This window comes from Haliotis cracherodii, unplaced genomic scaffold (assembly GCF_022045235.1).
Source record: "Haliotis cracherodii isolate W230 unplaced genomic scaffold, xgHalCrac1.p SCAF_4, whole genome shotgun sequence".
Taxonomy (NCBI): domain Eukaryota; kingdom Metazoa; phylum Mollusca; class Gastropoda; order Lepetellida; family Haliotidae; genus Haliotis; species Haliotis cracherodii.
In genome coordinates, this window is record NW_027266297.1 from 29,269,440 (window position 1) to 29,289,617 (window position 20,178).

Genomic DNA, 20,178 nt, shown 5'->3' on the forward strand with positions numbered 1-20,178 from the left:
TATATTGATGTATTTATAAGTAATTGCAGATCAGATTACATATAAGAAATGCACCTTATTATGTATTTATCACATCTAATGATTTTTATATACTTTAAGGGTTGATTTATCATAACAATTACTTGTAATCACAATTGCTAATTAGCCCATCATCTCATCCATTGATAATCTATCTTATACCTAACGAGCTCGTGGCATGGGAAAGAGGAATGTTAAATACATTTCTGGAATTAATCAGATCGGAACATATCCTTCGAAATGCCATCAGCTTTCGATGATGAGTGAAACAAGAGCAGGCATTTAGGACGAGGCCGTCCTAGATTACACGTAATGGTTATAATATATCTCCACACAGATAAAACGCGGATGCACCTGCACATTGTCTTTGTGTATGGTTAAAACATATTGTAAACCCGTAAATGTTACAATGAATATATTTTACTATATATCGTAATAACTAATTAAAGGTTGAATAAATGCAACACATATAATTTTATTTATGTCGTTTTGCAGTGGTTTTGGGACATTTTTTTCTTCGTTTCAAATTGGGTCGACTGATTCTCTGACGATTGACTGTTCCATATGCAGCTGGTTTATGTATTCAGATTGTATTAATGTGCTAAGTGAGTATCATTATAAAGCCAAAATTACGAATCTGTCGAAATCTGATTGGTTAAGTGGGGATGGTAAATTGAGCTTGAGCCTAAATATTCATGGATCATGGCGTATAAATGCGCTTCTTGTTGATTATCAACTCAATGTTACTTTGTCACCAGATCTGATGAGCTCGACATATTTCTCTATCAATGACGACGATGCTGTCAGCTGTTATTATGATGATATCACCTAATACGGAAGAGGTAAAATGGGGTTTTACGTCGCGTTCGAAATTGTTGCACTTACTCAGGGACGTGTGTGTGTGTGTGTGTGTGTGTGTGTGTGTGTGTGTGTGTGTGTGTGTGTGTGTGTGTGTGTGTGTGTGTGTGTGTGTGTGTGTGTGTGTGTGGTGCTAGTCCGGACTAATCCCGGATTTATGGTGCTAGCCCACTGAGATTCAATCGCTCTCCGGGCGGACGGTGGCGGTCTTATTCGGAAAAAAGTCACTGGGGTTTTTTTTCATATAATTTCCATTCCACACGACAATTAGCGTGGATAACCGATAATCTTTGCAGTCATATCGTAGATATGCTATATCTTTGTGAAGATATTTTCTAGGAACTATTTTATTATTCAATAACTGTTAATGATTTAACAAATCATTTTAAAAAACAATCGAAATGTCTATTTTATACACTGTAAATTAAAATAATAACATTTGAATACTAATTTGTACAATAAGTTATAATGATTTAATAATGATGTCTGAAAGAGCAAATGGTTTCCTTTGTGAGTGAGTAAGTGAGTTTTATATATATTTTCGATCATAGACGGATAGACCACTCGGTTCTCTGTGCATACATTCATAACGAGTTTCCAACATAGACATGTTATTTTCAGAAACCTCAACAGTGGCCAAAGTTAAATGATTGTGTTCACATAGTAACTTTCATCAGTGTCACAGGCATGATTCATTCGAGACTCATGTTATCCATGGTTTAACACTCTTTTAAATCTTTGGGATGTGACGTTTCTGAATATGACCATGTTTAAAGATATCTAAACACTTATAATTAAAGAAATTTAATTTCATTAAAGGCACATTGCTGGCCTACATACCCCATAAAATGTCCGATGTCTTGGTTTGATTAAAAATTGACCTATACCTATATATCTAAGAAAGGAATTCAATTGTTAATGTTCCTGCCGTGTACAAATATGAGACCCATCGTGTTAACGTTGTTTCATATCATACCAACGCTTCGGATTAATAGGCATTGTGGTTTTCTGAGACATAAAATCGACCTTCCAAAATTTGTTATCCTTTTACAGGAAAATACTAAAGTTTGAAGTCAAATAAGAAATTACCATGTACACGTTAAAGTTTTGTTATTTACTTAGAAGAGATTTCAATTCCCTTTTACTGATTTATCCACCTGAACTAGAAATAAAGGAGACCAATGAGACCGCTTCATCTGCTTCATATTTCGATCTGTGCATGTCACAAAACACTCTCCACAAGACTGTATGACAAGAGGGATGACTTCATCGTTCCAACAGTCAGCTTTCCCTTTATGCCGTTTTGACGGGTGCCACCGGTGGTGCAGGATACGCTCACCTTTGCGCGAACACCTGGTATCATCACCATTTAATAATTATTCAAAAACACATGCTCATGATATAGTCGGAATAGTACAATCGAATTTGTTTTTGGTTGCTTTTATTATCATGGAAAGGGTTTTGTCGCTTTAATTAGCAAAATGTTCATAACGTCAACGCTAGGGAATCATCAGTCTCGATTATCGCCCGAAACAGATTCCACTAGGCGTAAAAGTGAGAGAGAAAAGGAAAATTATATGAATGGTCAAATGTTTTCCAAACAGTGCCAAGTCACCATGTTATTGGATATCATGGGATCCATCGCTAATGTCATTCTTGCGCGACACCAGCATGGTTTACGTCATCAGTATCGTTATGGTATTAATAATACCAGCCAATATTTAAAACATGCTGAAAGTGATAAAAAATAATGGTGGATGATATCAGTACATTGATTAAGACAGAACTTCCGTGTCACGCATGTTGTCAGTATCTCTACACTACAATAATTCCCGAGGCAGAGCCTTCGACAGTCTAAGCTGATATTCGTACCATATTGAAAAAAGAAGCATTTGAAGATTCAAAACACCTAACTTTATGAGACAGACTAAGTTCTTTCAGATATTTTATAATCAAATCCCTGTTTACACAGGTAAAACGATCTTTTCATAGATGTGATGCTTGGGAATAAAGATCCCCAGTGAGTACAAGAAAATAATTAAATTTGATTGTATTGCTGGAAATAAAAAGTCCAAATGTAATACGGCGCCACGGCTTGATGGTATTCGAAACCGGTTTGGGAAACTGTTTCTATGTGTCCAAACACCAATCCTTCACCGTTAAATTATCTTGTGGATACAGGGGATGTCCCGCCTTGGTTGTGCAAACTTCGAACAATATTTCTCCCAAAGAAAGGTGATTTGACTAACCCTAAAATCTTCCGCCCTATTTCTTATCTGAATACACAATACAAATTTAACTATTTACAGTATGTCTTCCAGATCTCGTGTCATCAATGACATTTTTTTACATGGAGCATAAAGGAGCCAGAAAGGGATGTTAGGGTTGTAATGATCAATTGCTAGTTCAGTAAATGATCCTTGAAGAGGCTAAACTTACCATCGTAGCCTCTCAGTGTGTTTGATAGACTACAGGACAGCTTATGATTCTGTACCTCACGAATGGATTTTAAAGCCATTGGAATGGATTGACCTCCCCGGGCGACTACTCGTTTTACTCAAGTCTTTAATGAATTGCTAGTCATTTCAACTTGAGACGTATTAGCAGGGGCAGGTGGTGACTTCGGAACCCATTTCTGTTAAAAGAGGAATATATATATATCAGGGCGGTTCTTTTAGTTCTTTGCTTTTCTGTTTGTCATCATATCCTTTAAAATTTTCCATAGCTAAAAGGAAGGTTATCATCATGGAACTCCCCAGCCCAGCTCCCCAACACAACTTACTCACCTCCTTTACATGGATGACCTTGAACTTATTGTTCATTATCGAGTACATTTCAAATACCATTGGCATGTCCAATCCATTGTACGACCCAGTAAATGTAGAGGGCGTCATGGAAAATGATAAATATATAATTCCAACAAACATGATCTTGTCCCTTTTTTTTATAAAACCAATGAAATCATTTATATCATTGAAATTTCTGTCACTTTTGACACCAGTGTGATTGACAAGATTGAGGACAGACATTGCAAATATGCAGACCTAGCTGTCGAAATGCATTCTAAGTACCAAGTTGTCCGACTCTCCATTGTTCTTTGTGCCTTAGGTTGGGAACTTCCCACTCTGTTGACAGATATTGGGAGAGTACCAAGGCTTGCTGCCAGGAATACAGCCTTCTGACAATCTTTGTAATGCAGAAGGCTGCAATGTAGGGGAGTCTTCACATTCACATTCTCCGAAACGTTCGCGGTGGGTCCGACATGGCAGCGCTTTCTGGGAGAAGTCTCATTCGCTGTCTGGGCTGCGTGTAGAGGGGGCAAGGGCCCCGAGCTGATAATGAGCCTAACCAGCCGGACTCTGCCAGGGTCATCTAAACTCTCATTTTACTCTTGCTGCATTTACTTATTCTAATCTGTACATAATACTAGTCTATAATTTGTATGGCGCATATATCCATGCGTTGCTCATGCTCAAAGCGCATAACAATAACAGTGAGTGAGTGAGTGAGTATGGTTTTACGCCGTTTTTAGCAATATTCCAGCAATATCACGGCGGGGGTCACCAGAAATGGGCTTCACACATTGTACCCATGTCGGGAATCGAACGAGGGTCTTTGGCGTGACGAGCGAACGCTTTAACCACTAGGCTACCCGACCGCCCCCATAACAATAAGAAGTCATTTGGAGACAGTAAGTCTAAAGAGGTTTTGAGTTTTGAGCGGAAAGTAGAGAGTTCACTGCAGTCACCTAAGTGTTGTGGTAGACTGTTTCAGGCAATGGCCGCTGAGTAAGCAAAGGAACTTTTGCCATAGTGTGATGTCCGAACATTTGGTACGATGAGCGAATTCTTCTCTGAGCGGAGATATGTTTTTGGGACATACACAATGAAGGAGATCAGCAATTTAGGATGGTGCTCGTCCCGTGAGACATCTGCGGACATAACAGAGAACATTGAATGTTACCCTGTGTTCAACTGGAAGCCAATGCAGGTTGTAGAACACAGAAGTGATAAGGTCAGTCTTGCGAGAGTGTTACTATTCCGGCCTGTGTTCTGCACTTGTTGTAACAGCTGGGATCTGGTTTCACCCACCAGCAAGCTATTACAGAAGTCCAACCTTGTCATAACTAAAGACAAGACAAGAAATTTGCGGATGTACCCTTTGTTCCTTTAAGTTAGAATGTGAAAATAGGTTAAATTCTAACCACATTGTTGACATGATTGTTGAAAGACAATTGCGGATCCAGGCCAGCACCGAGATTCCGTACTTCTGCTGACAGGGGAGTGGTAATGTCACTGAACTGAAATGACCAATTGCCACATTGCGCTCTTAGGCCCTTTTGACCAACAAAAAGACATTCGGATTTACTGTGCTTTAGCTTCAGCTTGTTTCCAAACATCCATTACTTATGTTTGCATTTGCATCTGATGGTTTGGTTCTAAAGATATCTTGGAGCTGCGTTCATCAGCATAGAAGTAACGACTTATCTGGTGCTTATTAATTACAGTACCTAATTCCTTAGTGTATAATGTGAATAATACTGGTCCAAGCACGAAACCTTGTGGGACCCAAGCGATGACCCATCAATAAGAACAGTTTGATATCGAGATGAAAGATACGACTTGACCCAATGCCATGCTATTCCATCAGCCCTGAATTCATTTCTGAGGCGTGTAAGAAGACTGTAGTGGTAATTGGTATCAAAAGCCACACTTAAATCTAACAGAACCAGTAAACCAACATTATTTTTGTACCGATTCTTAAGTCATTACGAATCTTGGTTAGAGCTGTCTCAGTGCTGTGATTGCTTCGATAGGCAGACTTGTAAGGTTCATAGAGATTGTTACCTGACAGATGCTTGGACAATCTTTCACCAACTGCACGTTCAATTAATATAGAGATAAAGAGAGGTATGAGACTGGTCGGTTGTTCTTAAGTTCATGAGGGTCCAGGTTAGATTTCATTAACAATGGCTTGACAATAGCTGTTTTAAAGACTGATGGCGTGACGCTGGATCAAATACTTTTGTTGATGATGTTTGTAAGTACAGGTAGAGGAATATCCAAATTGGCCAAGATCACTGTTGTGGGAACTGTATCAAGTACATACGAGGTGGGATTGGACTTTTTAATAAGTTTCAAAACGTCATCGTCCGTAAACTCTGAGAAGAAGTTGAGAGTTTCATGAACAGAGTGATCAGTGACTGCAGAAGTGATGTCGTCAGTAACAGCGCTGCATAATGGGCGTACGAATCTTATCTATCTTTGCAACGAAAAACTGCTAAAATAGGTAGGCGAGGGCCTCGGTATCTCCTGTGTTGGGAAGAGGCTGAGAAGAATCCAAGCAAACTGAACATAAGCTTTATATATATATCTGAATTTTACATCCTATTATACATGTACTGCTAAACACCACCTATAGTACTATCCATTCAAAGGTTTCGGAGAAGACATATTGTAGACAAGCAGACGAACTGACGGACAAGGCACATTGCTATTAATGTAAGCTCACTTTGAACCTCGGTACTTGTGAGGTAAAAAACAAAAGTTGTAAAAATGATATGCGAAACTGTGGAATGTAAAAGTATATAATAACACACCATGGGAAACTTGTCCTCTTTCATAAGAACAACTGTCACAATTAGTTGGAAGGTTATCGATGACACGCAATTACAGCAATTTGCCAGTTCCTACCTGCATGTCATTAGACGAACATACACGGTTCATATCATTGATCCACTGAGCATGCCCGGTAGTCGTGAAAATAACAAGTACCGTTTACTCATTTTCAAAAATAGCTTATGGTCCTACGTAGATAAATAAACGTCGGTACATACAGATAAATATTGATTTAGAAGAAAGACTTCGTGAAGAATGAGAGTTTTTTTTGACGGGGCAAAGGGGAGTGGTTCGATTTGGTGATGGAGTCGTGGTGTCGGCCACCCAAAACAAATGTATTTTTTTAAATTAAAAAACAAATGGTCAAATGAAAACCAAAACTGTTGTTGAAAATAAAAATATGAAAATAGAAAATAAACTTCCAGACTAATATTTTTCAATGTTGAAGTCAACAAAAGTGACAAGTCCCTTTCATATGAAATCTCTGCTAAAAGCACAGTGGGTTGTAGATTCAGATTATATCATGAGCATGTCTTTATGAATCAGTATCAAATAATGATGATGCAGAACACATGCCAAAGTAATTCAATTGTTCACCTGAAAAAAATACCTCGGGAACACATGGTACAAGTCCAAATAGGCAATTGCATCATACATCTTTTTTGTCACTGGTGCGTCAAATTTGTAAATGTCCTCCACATGTCAATCATAAAACTTTTTGAAAGCTTTACTGAGGCCTCGAATGATTCAACTCTGTTCAAAAATCTTCTAAGCAAGAGTCGTATCGCGCTCTTAGAAATCTTGGTAGGAAGAGCATGCTCGATTGTACCTCAAACGTTGTGAAATGTCAACACCAAAGGCTGAAAAGCATGGCGATAATATCAGTACCAACAATGACCATTTGAGCATTGTATAATGCTACAGATCAAGCTCAGTGGATTGCTGGGTGAAGTTGTTGAGTGATAAAGCTGACAAAAAAATGTCAAATAAGGTGAACATTTTTGTCATTATATTGCGTCTATCAAAATTACCCTTACTCTAGTGTGGTATGAATGTCAACTTTTTATGTCTTATCGCGTTATCGATGAACTGCCATATGGGCTATAGACACATTTAATGCATCAATATTTTTTATCACTTGTAGGACCCTCGTGTATACAAATACGTATGCGTGAATACATATGCTTTAATAACCAGTGAGAAATGATACTGCCACCCTGAAAAGTGTGTATTGTATTCCTAGCCAAGCGATGTCAATGGATACAATTCAAGTTGTTAAACCAAATATAATCCAGGTGACACGAGGTGAACATGTCCCTACTACCATTCACTGGTTATGTGTAAAGATCAAGGGCACTATGTCAATGTAGACTGATCACTGCAAATGACAGAAAATAGCCTTGGTTAACTGTTGTAATTAGTCCATGCCATGAGCTCTTGGTGCAATGATAGTTTCAGTGCAATGCATTTCATTGTCCGCATCCTCGGGTCGGAACACTTTAAGAAATACTAATAAATGGGATTCAAGCACCCTTGCTGTTTTCGGAGTTGTTTTCAAACAACGTTTCACAATCAAAAGCATGTTACATTCAAGCGCCCTTGCTGCTTCGGGGTTGTTTTCAAAAAACGTTTTACAATCGAAAGCATGTTACATCTACAAATCATTTTTATATTAAGAAAAGAGTGGCGTTGGACAATGCAAATAAAAATATCTGCAACGTGCGCGTTTCTCATCCCCCAAAAGTTGTATTAAACAGCGTTTAAAAGATCGTGTCAACTGAAGTGACTTGATCTAGGACACCGAACGTTGATGGTTTCGTATTCTACATATGCATGGACACAGTCCAGGCCATAGGGAAACGTGACTTGAATAGGTTACAACAAGTTTTTCAAAAATTTTAATGGTAGACATGTTGAGGACATTTCTAAATAATTTTTTATTTGACGTTTACACGATATACAACTTTTCCATTGGACGAGAGGTCGGTCACATGAAATGTTTAATGGTAGACATGTGGAGGACATTTCTAAATATTTTTTTAATTTGACGTTTACACGATATACAACTTTTCCATTGGACGAGAGGTCGGTCACATGACCGCGAAATTGTCGTTCATAAGTGCATGAACGACTTAGTTGACGTTCATACGTTTTTCACGAGACCGTGTTCTTGAAATGACGTAAACACTGACGAACTACTTCTACAATCCTGGCGAAACCCCTTGCCATTCCCTAACACGAATACATACAAAAGCGTTCTTTAATCACCTTTCAATAATCGGCCAGTTGATCAATGATGACATGTTACCGCCACAGGTTCATTAACAACGTCCGAAATCTCTCCTGTCACGTTTATCGTATCGGCCATTTTGACGTCTTGTACTTGATGTAAATGTATTACGACGCGCAGACATTGTGACTGACTTACCGAGGTAGTTCTTAACAGACCTTTCCAATCTAATGAGGATATTATTTGAGTACATTTGTTTACAGAAACTACAAAAGTTGTCCCTGTTGAGCATACATAAGCTCATGTCACTTCTCGTTTTGACGAACTATTTTATTTTGCGATACAGCTGGTTGTTGTATGGCTGTCAGTGTAAACGTGAAGTCACACGTACTAAATATGTGTGTGTATAGATCAAGGTCTACGTCCTTTGGGGTAAAAATAGCGATATAAAAAATTATAAGAATTGACTTTCACTTTGTGTGAGTTCATTGGAGTATGAACCTTCATAGGGTGAGGGCCAAACTGTATGAACGTCTTAATTATGACGGGGGCGGTCGGGTAGCCTAGTGGTTAAAGCGTTCGCTCGTCACGCCGAAGACCCGGGTTCGATTCCCAACATGGGTACAATGTGTGAAGCCCATTTCTGGTGTCCCCCGCCGTGATATTGCTGGAATATTGCTAAAAGTGGCGTAAAACCATACTCACTCACTCACTCAATTAATTATGACGAATCAGTGACAAAAGAAATTCCTTATTTTTACTTGTACCATATGTTCCCGTGGTTTATTTTCAGATGTACAATTGACTTACCATTGCATGGGTTTGGCAGGATACACTCACCTTTTCACGAACACCTGGTATCATCAGTATTTGTTAGCAATTCATAAACACGTGCTAATAATACAGTCGGAATCGTATATACACTTTTAGCAGTGATATCTTGTGGCTATGGAAAAGGTTTTGTTGCTTGTATTTATTTGACAAGGATGTGTTATGCAAGCTTGGGATCACCCGGTTTATTTTTAGCAGGATTTGCTTTGTTCCCACGCAATGGGGATACGATGACATGCATCAACCAAGTCAGCGAGCCTGACGACCCGATCCCGTTAGTCGCCTGTTACGACAAGCAAAGTCGCCTTTTACGGCAAGCATGGGTTGCTGAAGATCTATTCTACCCCGGATTTTCACGGGCCTTATTTCTATCAATCATATTTGATACAATGTCTCGGAAAAAACTTCAATACATTCAGAATCCCTGTTTACTTCTGGTATGCGTTCGTTTTAAAAGTTAAAACGTGCGGAGTTGTACCACTTGAAACTGAGAAGGGTGTGGCTTACGGCATACCTAGGACCGAAAGATTGCATGAACTTTGTAAAACAAACAAATAAAAGCGACAAAACCATTTCTTTATTTATAAGATTGGTTTGTTTGTCGTTTAACGCCGCACTCAGCAATATTCCAGCTTTATGACGGCCATCTATAAATAATCTGTAAATAATTGAGTCTGGACCAGACAATCCAGTGATTGACATCATAATCATCGATCCAAGCCATTGGCATCAACCAAGTCAGCGAGCCTGACCACCCGATCCCGTTAGTCGCCTCTTACGACAAGCATAGTCGCCTTTGACGGCAAGTAAGGGTTGCTGAAGACCTATTCTACCCCGGATCTTCACGGGTCCTTATTCATAAGAAATCTCTGCTAAAAGCAGAGTCGATATATCCTGAGCATGTGTATATGAATCACTATCAAATACTGATGATACCAGGTGTTCGCGAAAAGGTGAGCGTATCCTGCCCCACAGGTGGCACCCGTCACAAATTCTTGCTACGGTAAGCCAATTGAAAACAAATACGGGAACATATGGTACGAGTCCAAATAAGGAAATGCATCGACATAATTTTTGTCACTGATGCATCATATTTGGAAATGTCTTCCACATGTGAACCGTAAAACTAGTCAAATTCCATTGTCTTTTAGTTTGCGATGAACTTAAAGCAGAAAACAGAAGCATATACCAAATACATATTGGAAATATGACTTGGTTGATACATGTCATCGATCCCAATTGTGCTCGTGATATCAATCACTGGATTGTCTGGTCCAGACTCGATTATTTACAGACCGCCGTCATAGAGCTGGAATATTGCTGAGTGCGGCGTTAAACAACCAACCAACCAACTACAGTGCGTCATCACTCTTATGTCTTGTTCAGATTGATTGATCGATTGGTTTGCTGATTGGCTTGCTGGCTTGCTTGCTTGCTTTCTTGCCTTGCAGCTTGCTTAGGTTGAGGAATTGATTGAGTCATTAATTGGTGGTGTTCTTACATTTCTCACATCACCTGAACGGCAGTGTTTGTGGATATGTAACAATCATAGCAATTAAAGTCAAATATATATAGAATACTAAACGAGCTCCCGTGTAATACCAATTTTATGAAACGAGTGAATAGTTGTGGTATCTGACTCGCTTTCGCTCGTCAGATACCACAACTATTCACGAGTTTCATAAAATTGGTTTTACACGGGAGCGAGTTTAGTATTTTATTTATTACTTGCAATTTATAACGTTTTTTGAATTATACTGTTGAGTATGAATAGGCTGACACCTATATGATCCACGACATAGTCCAATTGAGTTTAACAGAATAATACTTCAAACACGTCAAAAGTTGAAACGTCTGAATTTCATACCATACAACGGGTCTACCTTTAGAATTCACAAAATTATCGTAGGGCTAAGACTTTCGCATCTCACATACTTTAACTTAGACCAACGACTGTCGTTGCGCTACAATACGATCGTCTTGTGGAACGGGCCTTGCACCTCAAAGTTTTCAATAACGTCACAATACCCGATGACGTAATTTGTGGAATTTTGATGCAAGATCCATCGGCGAAACAATGCCATGTGACGTCAGCCTAGCAACAAGGTTGCTGGGGTCATCGAGTGTGCATAAGCTCCTCTCAGTGATCTATCAACTCCACACGCAATGTCGTTGAATAAGCCAAGTGATGTTGAGAGCCTTCAATATTTGTTCGTGAAACGTGTTCCGGGAGTACATAAGCACGCGTTTTGGTATTACACAATATGTAATAAAGCTGTATGTTTATTAAACGGGTGATCTCTTCACGGGCAAGTAATAAAATCAGTTATAAGACAATACAGGCTAACATAGAATCGAAATATTTGGCTTCTCAAGTAGAGTATTCATATGGGTTTCTGGGAGTGAACATGTTTTCGTGAGAAAGCAATTGTTTCTGATGAATGTATATTGATGCCACGTGTACATACCCTTCTTCAGTAACTGAAGCAGCAGAAGGTACATGCGTTGAAACACTGCGTAACAATGTTATCGTTCGGTGTTACGACAAAATTAAGTTGGGTATGTTATAACTGAATGCAGTACTGTTGCAGGGATTTACCTAGGTATAAGTCCCGGGTCAGTGGAATGAAAATGCGGGTGCCAGAGTACCGTACCAACAACACATACGATATAAAACATGTGTGGTGTCTGAATATGGGGATATCTTTATTTGGATTATTAAGTTATTGGATGAAGGCAATATGACATGGACTCAACAAACTTTGTGTATTTCTTATGTGTTTGTAACGGATGTCACCGGAGGGGCAGGATACGCTCAGCCTTTCGCGAAACCTTATCATCGTTTGCTTTTGGAAGACATTTCTTATGATTATGGAAATTGTTTTGTTTATCAGATTAGAAATAGGAGTTAAATCTAATGTGAATGCTACAATTGAATTATTTTCAATGATTTACACATTTACACTCTTTTGCGTCCCATGGTTTTGCAATACGTATTATTGGCGTCCATCCTCAATTTCGAAGCGTGTAGGACGCAATATTATGCGTCCGGTAAAATTTGATATTGTTATTACATGCAAAGATCAGGGCGACTACCGGCGTATTGTAATTTCTCGTACTCTCTCACAAAGTTGTTACGTAGTCTCTGGTGTCATTTTGTGTGCAGTCTGTTAACTCGTATGTTGCAGATATTGTAAGGAGGGTAAAAACCTCGTAAAAATGTTTCTCCTAAAATAGTCGCCGGGAGATCGAAATTCAAACAATTTGGACGTAATTCGCATTTATTTTATATAGTCTCTTTCTACAGACTTCGTCCCTTTGGTGCATGTATATCATTATATGAGATAATTATAGCTTCGTTGTTCCATACATCTAACGAACCAATCTCACCCTTCGCTATAAGTATCCAGTTAGGAAACATCCAACACTAATTAAAACAATCATGACATATTTTGCATCAATTTTTGCATTAGGGACAATCCTAATGGGCCTTTCGAAATGCAATAATATATGCAATGTTAGCAATACTACTTTCTTTCGATGACGTTTTTGTCCAAATTACGACTGCAGACATGTTGTCTTCTTTCTGCGAAGTTAATTGCTCGTTTAATCTGACGACGTGTCAAACCATTTTGATCCGTCGTAACGATTGACAAGTGTAATTGGGGATGTGCAATGGAAAATTATCGTAGTCAATCGACAAAGGTATAAAAGACTCCTTGTCGTCCTTGCTGCATCACAAGATCTCACAACATCCTTGAAGTCAGCAACATCACCACGTGAGTACAACTTTATATTGGCTTTAGTATATATTATATTTTTATACCTTTGCTTTTATCGAACATAAATGTAACACCATTTTTGCCAAACTGGATTTGAGTTAATGCTCTATAATTGGTTTTAACGCAGATGAGAACATTATTTATGGTTGGAAAGCCCGAAGTGATCCAGGTTTTAGAATGTTAAGACATCGATCAAAATCCTTAATGTGACAGAAATATGATAGTGCTATTGAAGCGAAACTAGTTTACTGCACCTATCTAAATTCGTTTCCAATTTTATGGTTTTGATAATACAATAGTCCTTAACTGGAATAGTTTTGTCAATTTAGATTTTCTTTTTCATTCTTTTAAGAATACATTTAGAATATAATTTTCAAAAATATTTTATCAACTCTTGAAGATACCAAGGAGTATTTATAAATGCAACTTTTCATTCGTATTTGCAATACTTGTCATTTCGTACTGTCAAAACCGATTGGACACACATAAATGAATCATATGACCTTCCCTTGTATCAAATTGGGTTTTTAATCATAGTTATCTAATACCTCAATATGTATGTACATGTATGTAAAATGAGCAAGTCAATACGATAGTAAACAGATTAATTTTTCCAATATCTAATTAATCTTTTCCCAAATCGGAGAACGGTTTTACTCAAATTTCAGCTATAAATTCCTAAGGTGCTTTTCATTGAGTGAAGGTCTCATCTAGAACGATAAAACTGACGTCATCAACTGTATGTTATAATTAACATTCTGTGACATGTTCACCCCATGCTGACGATGGTAAGAGTAATGATATTGATATTCAGTTTTACCTTTTAACCTCACGAGAAACATAAGTTATACTTTATGCAACTATTACACATGTTGACGACAGCAACGACGTGGCAATTGCGAAAATTCTCCATGTCATGGTATGACGATCTATCTGCAATTTTCTTCACAGCCCTGTTAGAATCAAGATGCTGAGAATCACCTGTGTTGTTTTCGTCCTGGCCGTTGTTGCCATGGTATCCTCAAGCAAAGAATCTCTCACCAAGGCTGTAATTGGCGCCAGGAAAGCTGCTGGAAACTCCGCACTTGTAAGTCTTTCTGGAAATCCAATCGTTGTTTGCTTACCATATAGTAAATCAGAAATCTAAAACAGAATTATCATTAATATTGCATACGTTTGTCCTCGCTACTAGTTTCTCCTAACCTACGCGTTGTCACCCCGTCAACGTCTTTACTTCATAACGAATAATAACGCTTTATACTGGGGTTATAAACAGAGGCGTCTGTGGAACTTGTGAACATATTATGGACGTTAGCTCGATAATATTAAGAAACAAAGGGATTTCTCGTGTTTTATGTTACCCATCTCAACACATCTGCGCGGGAAAAGGAAATCAAATTAACATTTTTGTAGTTTTTGTAAAATGTCAACAATGGACAAACTGAACAGAGGCCTAAAAGAACACTAGTTTATTAATAAATAATTCGTCATTTAAAAGAGCATACATATTAGATCAAAATCGTAGATTTGTTGCTACGTAAAATGTTCAGTACACTTTACAATGTGTGAAGCCTGTTTGTGTTATCACCCTAGATGATATTGCTGGCATATTGCCTAAAGCAGCGTAAGCCCATACTCACTCACTCACTCACTCACTCACTCACTCACTCACTTAAAGTAACTGTCACATGGCGTCATCGTCAGTGTCACGTCATTCTCATGATGATACCACTATACCATGTTGGAGAACGTATTCAACGTTGTTTTTTGTAGTAAGACGAGTTCTATGGATAAACAACTTCTTTATTACAATTAGTGCAATTGTAATAAAGAAGTTGTTTATCCATAGAACTCGTCTTACTTCATCACTCCAACTTCTAAATGCCACTGAAAGAAGTTGTTTTTTGTTTTAAATTATATATATATATATGGTGAATACAGGTGTATACTCACTACATAAACAAAATGATGTCTCTACAACAGATCATTTAACTTGGCCGTAATTGTCACTGTTACCGTAAATCCGTTTCCTAGTTCACGATCCGTTATGAAAGATTCTTAATTCGATGTATTCCACAATGTAATGACACCAACAGGGGTTATTATTACTGCAGTAGTGGAGGGAAGCTACACTGCAGTACTCTACCATACAAATAGTCCATAAAATGAAATTAATTCATTACAAATGAGAAGCCCCTTTTCGTTTCTGCGATGTTCGAACAACACGTCGTTGGAACAAATGGTGGGAGAGAACTTCCGGTTTGAAAACCCATTCCGGAAGTTGAGACTCAGGTAAGCCTGACTATTACCATGCTCTTGTTTCAATCAAATCTTGGTCTCGTGCAAACATATGTATTTGTCCACAGTCCGAAGGAGGTTCAGACCTTTACCTTGACGCCAACGGTTTCGCTGAGTCATGCGACGCTGGTGTTGTTAAAGAACTCGGTGGTGTTTCATACAGTTCAGATGGGGATTCTGGTGATGATGCTTTTGCATCCCAACTGGGTGGCGAAGCCGGACCAGTAAGTTTTGTTATAAAGTTTAAAGAGATGGCAACTCAACTGTGTTAATTCCAATTAAGTATTACCAACAACGTCTTGTACTCCCGCGATCGTAGTCTCGCTTTCGAATAATTGAATTTTAGGTTTTTCCGTGTTGAATATGAGTAGTCATGTCGGTTTCTGTATTAAGAGGATACGAGTTGTCCAGTAGTTGAAGGGGCGATGGGGTAGCCTAATGGTTGAAGCGTTCGATATCACTGGAATACTGTTAAAAGCGGCGTTAAACCCAACTCACTCACTCACTGACCCTTGGGCTCTCCGCTGACACGCTGCAATGTTAGTGAATTAGTGTTCAACCCAACTCACACAGTCAACTTCAAACTGAGTAGACTTTTCATTTTTTTTGCTTTTCATCTTGCAGAAACATTCTGTATGTTTATACCAATTTACAAATGTGGCTTAGAGTAGAGATTCAAAAACATTTCCACATGGTTTTTTTCCAAGGTATCGAAACTTGGTCTCAAGCGTAACGAGCGACTATTTTAACCACTACGGCCCTACGGAATAATACTGCAGGCAGTAGTTGAAAAGAAACGGTTAAATATAAGACATTGGGGTTTATTACAAACCTAACGTGAAATTTTATGTTTCTTACTTCAGTCTAGCGCTTCTTCTATCGCCTGTGACACACAGAAATGCCCTGATGGCTCCTTTCTTGCTGCCTGTGCCTTTGAGTAGAAGAAAGGTGAGAACGTTTGATGATAATAAAAAGTTGGTTTGTTTGTTGTTTAACGCCGTACTCAGCAATATTCCAGCTATATGACGGCAGTCTGTAAATAATTGAGTCTGGACCAGACAATCCAGTGATTGACATCATGAGCATCGATCCACGCAATTGGGATCGATGACATGCATCAACCAAGTCAGTGAGCCTGACCACCCGATCCCGTTAGTCGCCTCTTGCGACAAGCATAGTCGCCTTTTACGGCACATATTGTTTGCTGAATGAAAACATTAACCTAATAATACTCTGATTTAACATGTATTATTTTAGACATACAAGTCACTGTAAAAACAAGTCAAATATACAACCTCATAAAACATTTCTTCAAAAATTGTGTTTGCTTGTGAAGGATGTCCTTTAAGTGAAAGAATAAAGTGTTAAGGCAACGAGACGTGTTGCCACTCCCTCAAAAAATACTTACACTAATAATGAACGTATTATTACAGAAACAAATATTCAGTTAAGCATTTAATTATATTCATTATGTGATAATACTCTTTACTGTTGTGTTTCAGCAGAACGGAAGGAGACGGGATTGGACGCTGAGATATTCCGTCGTTTTATAACGAGTTGTGTAGATAAATAAAAGATCATAAATGATAAATATTGACATTTTTGTGATTATTTGTACCCTTCTTCGAATTTGGTAAGAAGAAAAAGCTGATGGTAGCATCAGCAACAACCCATACCATAGGAGTTCGATGACACATAATGGATCATGGGAACCAATACAAAAGGGCTTTTGAATAACTAGCAACCGGTGGTACATATCTTCAGATATATTTGAAGACAGTTGAAATGACGATTTTATACACAAAAAATGCTAATTTGTTACAATAAGGTATCGTCATTATCAGTGTATGGTTGTAGAAGTACGGGAAAACTTCCAAGGGTGTGTCCTAAGTCCAATTCTGTTTTCTCTATTCATATTAGTATCTTGCTGCAGAAGCTGCTGGTTCATGAGATAAGGGTGTTCCAATATCACCAGATTTATTGGCATATTTCTATTTCTCTTTGCCGACGATGTGGTTCTAATTTCAGATAGTGTACTTGGACTTCAGAAGCGGTTAAATGTCTTGCACAAATATTGCAAGTCTTGGTCAGTTACTGTTGATATGTCAGAATGAAAATAGTTGTATTCTGGAGTGATGGAAGCTTAGCCAGAGTCCAAACGTAGACATATGGTGACTGTTCAAGTTGTTAACAATATAAATTACCTTGGCAAATACACACAAGTAAGTTAAGTCGTTCTCCAATTTGTAGATAAAATGCAATAAAGGCCAAGAAATCATTAACTGAAGTGCTTAGTACAATGTATTGTTATGAACAGTTTCCATATAATGCTTACTTTAAGATTGTTGATTTTCAAATTATGCCAATTTTACTAAACTCTTCTGAAATATGGGGCTACCAAAGACAGGAGTGCATGAGAGGGTTCATTATATTGCTTGTAAACGTTTTCTAAATATAGGTCAGACTACTATGGTTTGGGGAGGATATGGAAGATACTTATTTATTATAATTCTTAACTGAGGTGTATTAAGTTTTGGGTAAGGATTATACATATGCCAAGCAATGCATACACTCGTCAGGCATACACGATGTTTTATGTCTAGGATTGTGCTAATCGTCATACGTGGGCAACTTCTGTCAAGGATGTGTTGTTTAGTTTCGGTTTTGTTTTTGCTTGGATCTTCCAGGAAGTGGGCTGTGTTTGTATTATAGTACTCCAGTTATATAACGGCGTGTCAGCTTAATGTGGGAGGAAAGCCCGAAGAGGTGCAGGTCTCAGACGTTAACCACTTTGGTGAAACCCGCGACTTTGGGTATGGTGCAATGTGTTTCCGGTTGTTAAACAATAGGTAAACAATAGACTTGCCTTTGCGTGTGTTTGTGACGGATGCTACCGCGACGACTGTTATCATCACTATTCAATAGTTATTCATAAGCACATGATTTGTATTTTGGTTTGGTTTGGTTTGTTGTTTTACGCCGCACTCAGCAATATTACAGCTATGAGGGCGGTCTGTAAATAATCGACTCTGGACCAGACAATCCAGTGATTGACATCATGAGCACCGACCCATGCAATTGGGATCAATGACATCATGCATCAACCAAGTCATCGAGCCTGACCACCCGATCCCGTTAGTCGCCTTTTACGACAAGCATAGTCGCCTTTTACGGCAAGCATGGGTTACTGAAGACCTATTCTACCCCGGATCTTCACGGGTCTGATTGTAATGTGGTCGTAATCGTACAACAAACTCTGGTTTTAAGCAGATATTTCTTTTCATTATCGAAAGAGTTTTGTCGCTTTTAATAAATAATATTATTGGTCGGAAATGCGTTCCGAGTGTCAATGCACTATTCTCACGGATTCAAAAGTAAAATTATCTTCAGACGAAGGCAATGCCTGATATAAGTCACATATAGCCTCGCTACGCGTATCCTGGCAATTGTTTCGGATTTCGAAACGCGTGAGTAACCATCCCCTGTTCTTATTAAAATTGCAGAGTAATTAAGGTGAGACCAGTTGTCGCGAAATACTTCCTTTAACTCGGAGGCCACTGGAGTAATACTGAATGTAATGCCTCTGGTAAATGACAACATTAATTAAAATATTTAAAACATCCACACTTCATTTACCGACAGACAGGCTAATTGTTAGTGCAGATTTTCAGTGCGAAACGACTCATGCTATCTGCGTAGAAACTTTGAGTGTATACCACGAAGAAAGTGTGTGATTCAACTCAATGTGTTGAGAGTTACCCGCTCTTGCGATGCAGAAGAACTGACGCAAACTGCCACCGAGGGGTCTGGTCTTTTTTCCAGGCTTGAACTGACGTTTCGGCTTGCAAATGACGTAAACTGAAACGAGAGCCTTTACACTGTTTCCTGTAGTCGAGGAGAGGAGTGTGTAACAGTGAAGCACATAATTTGGTCGTGAGACTGTGCCCCCTCAATACAATAATAGGTTATGAAGCACAGTTCAGTGGTTCGAAAAACTCTATCTCTATCGCACACAAAAATTCACAATCAACGCAAAAAGTATGATTGGGGACAGATGAGTCAGCACTTGTACCGTGTACCACTACAGTCAGTAATATTTCACGGCGTGAGTGTTGTTAAACGCCACAGTCAGTAACATATCAGTTATATCAAGGCGTGAGTGTTGTTTGACGCCACAGTCAGTAACATATCAGTTATATCACGGTGTGAGTGTTGTTTAACGCCACAGTCAGTAACATATCAGTTATATCAAGGCGTGAGTGTTGTTTGACGCCACAGTCAGTAATATTTCAGTTATATCACGGTGTGAGTGTTGTTTAACGCCACAGTCAGTAACATATCAGTTATATCAAGGCGTGAGTGTTGTTTAACGCCACAGTCAGTAATATTTCAGTTATATCACGGTGTGAGTGTTGTTTGACGCCACAGTCAGTAATATTTCAGTTATATCACGGCATGAGTGTTGTTTAACGCCACAGTCAGTAACATATCAGTTATATCAAGGCGTGAGTGTTGTTTGACGCCACAGTCAGTAATATTTCCG

General features: G+C 38.6%; 1 protein-coding gene across 2 annotated transcripts; it reads left to right on the forward strand.

Moving 5' to 3' along the window:
• The first annotated feature begins 13,269 nt into the window (after nucleotides 1-13,269).
• On the forward strand, nucleotides 13,270-17,226 carry LOC139480182 (uncharacterized). 2 transcript variants are annotated; one of them, XM_071263213.1, is made up of 5 exons: nucleotides 13,270-13,334; nucleotides 14,289-14,424; nucleotides 15,704-15,859; nucleotides 16,499-16,583; nucleotides 17,138-17,226. In XM_071263213.1, exons 2-4 carry the CDS (start codon nucleotides 14,305-14,307, stop codon nucleotides 16,574-16,576), a joined length of 354 nt encoding a protein of 117 aa, XP_071119314.1. In that variant the 5' UTR covers nucleotides 13,270-13,334; nucleotides 14,289-14,304; the 3' UTR covers nucleotides 16,577-16,583; nucleotides 17,138-17,226. The 2 variants fall into 2 exon arrangements, with proteins under 2 accessions (XP_071119314.1, XP_071119315.1); XM_071263214.1 differs by having other exon boundaries at nucleotides 17,141-17,226.
• The last annotated feature ends 2,952 nt before the right edge of the window (nucleotides 17,227-20,178 follow it).

Bases quoted from the DNA above. Each gene is read 5' to 3' on its own strand.
- LOC139480182 (XM_071263213.1), top strand. From the start codon at position 14,305: ATGCTGAGAATCACCTGTGTTGTTTTCGTCCTGGCCGTTGTTGCCATG. The intron at 14,425-15,703 runs GTAAGTCTTTCT...ATTTGTCCACAG, and splicing joins CTGCTGGAAACTCCGCACTT to TCCGAAGGAGGTTCAGACCT. The intron at 15,860-16,498 runs GTAAGTTTTGTT...TTCTTACTTCAG, and splicing joins TGGGTGGCGAAGCCGGACCA to TCTAGCGCTTCTTCTATCGC.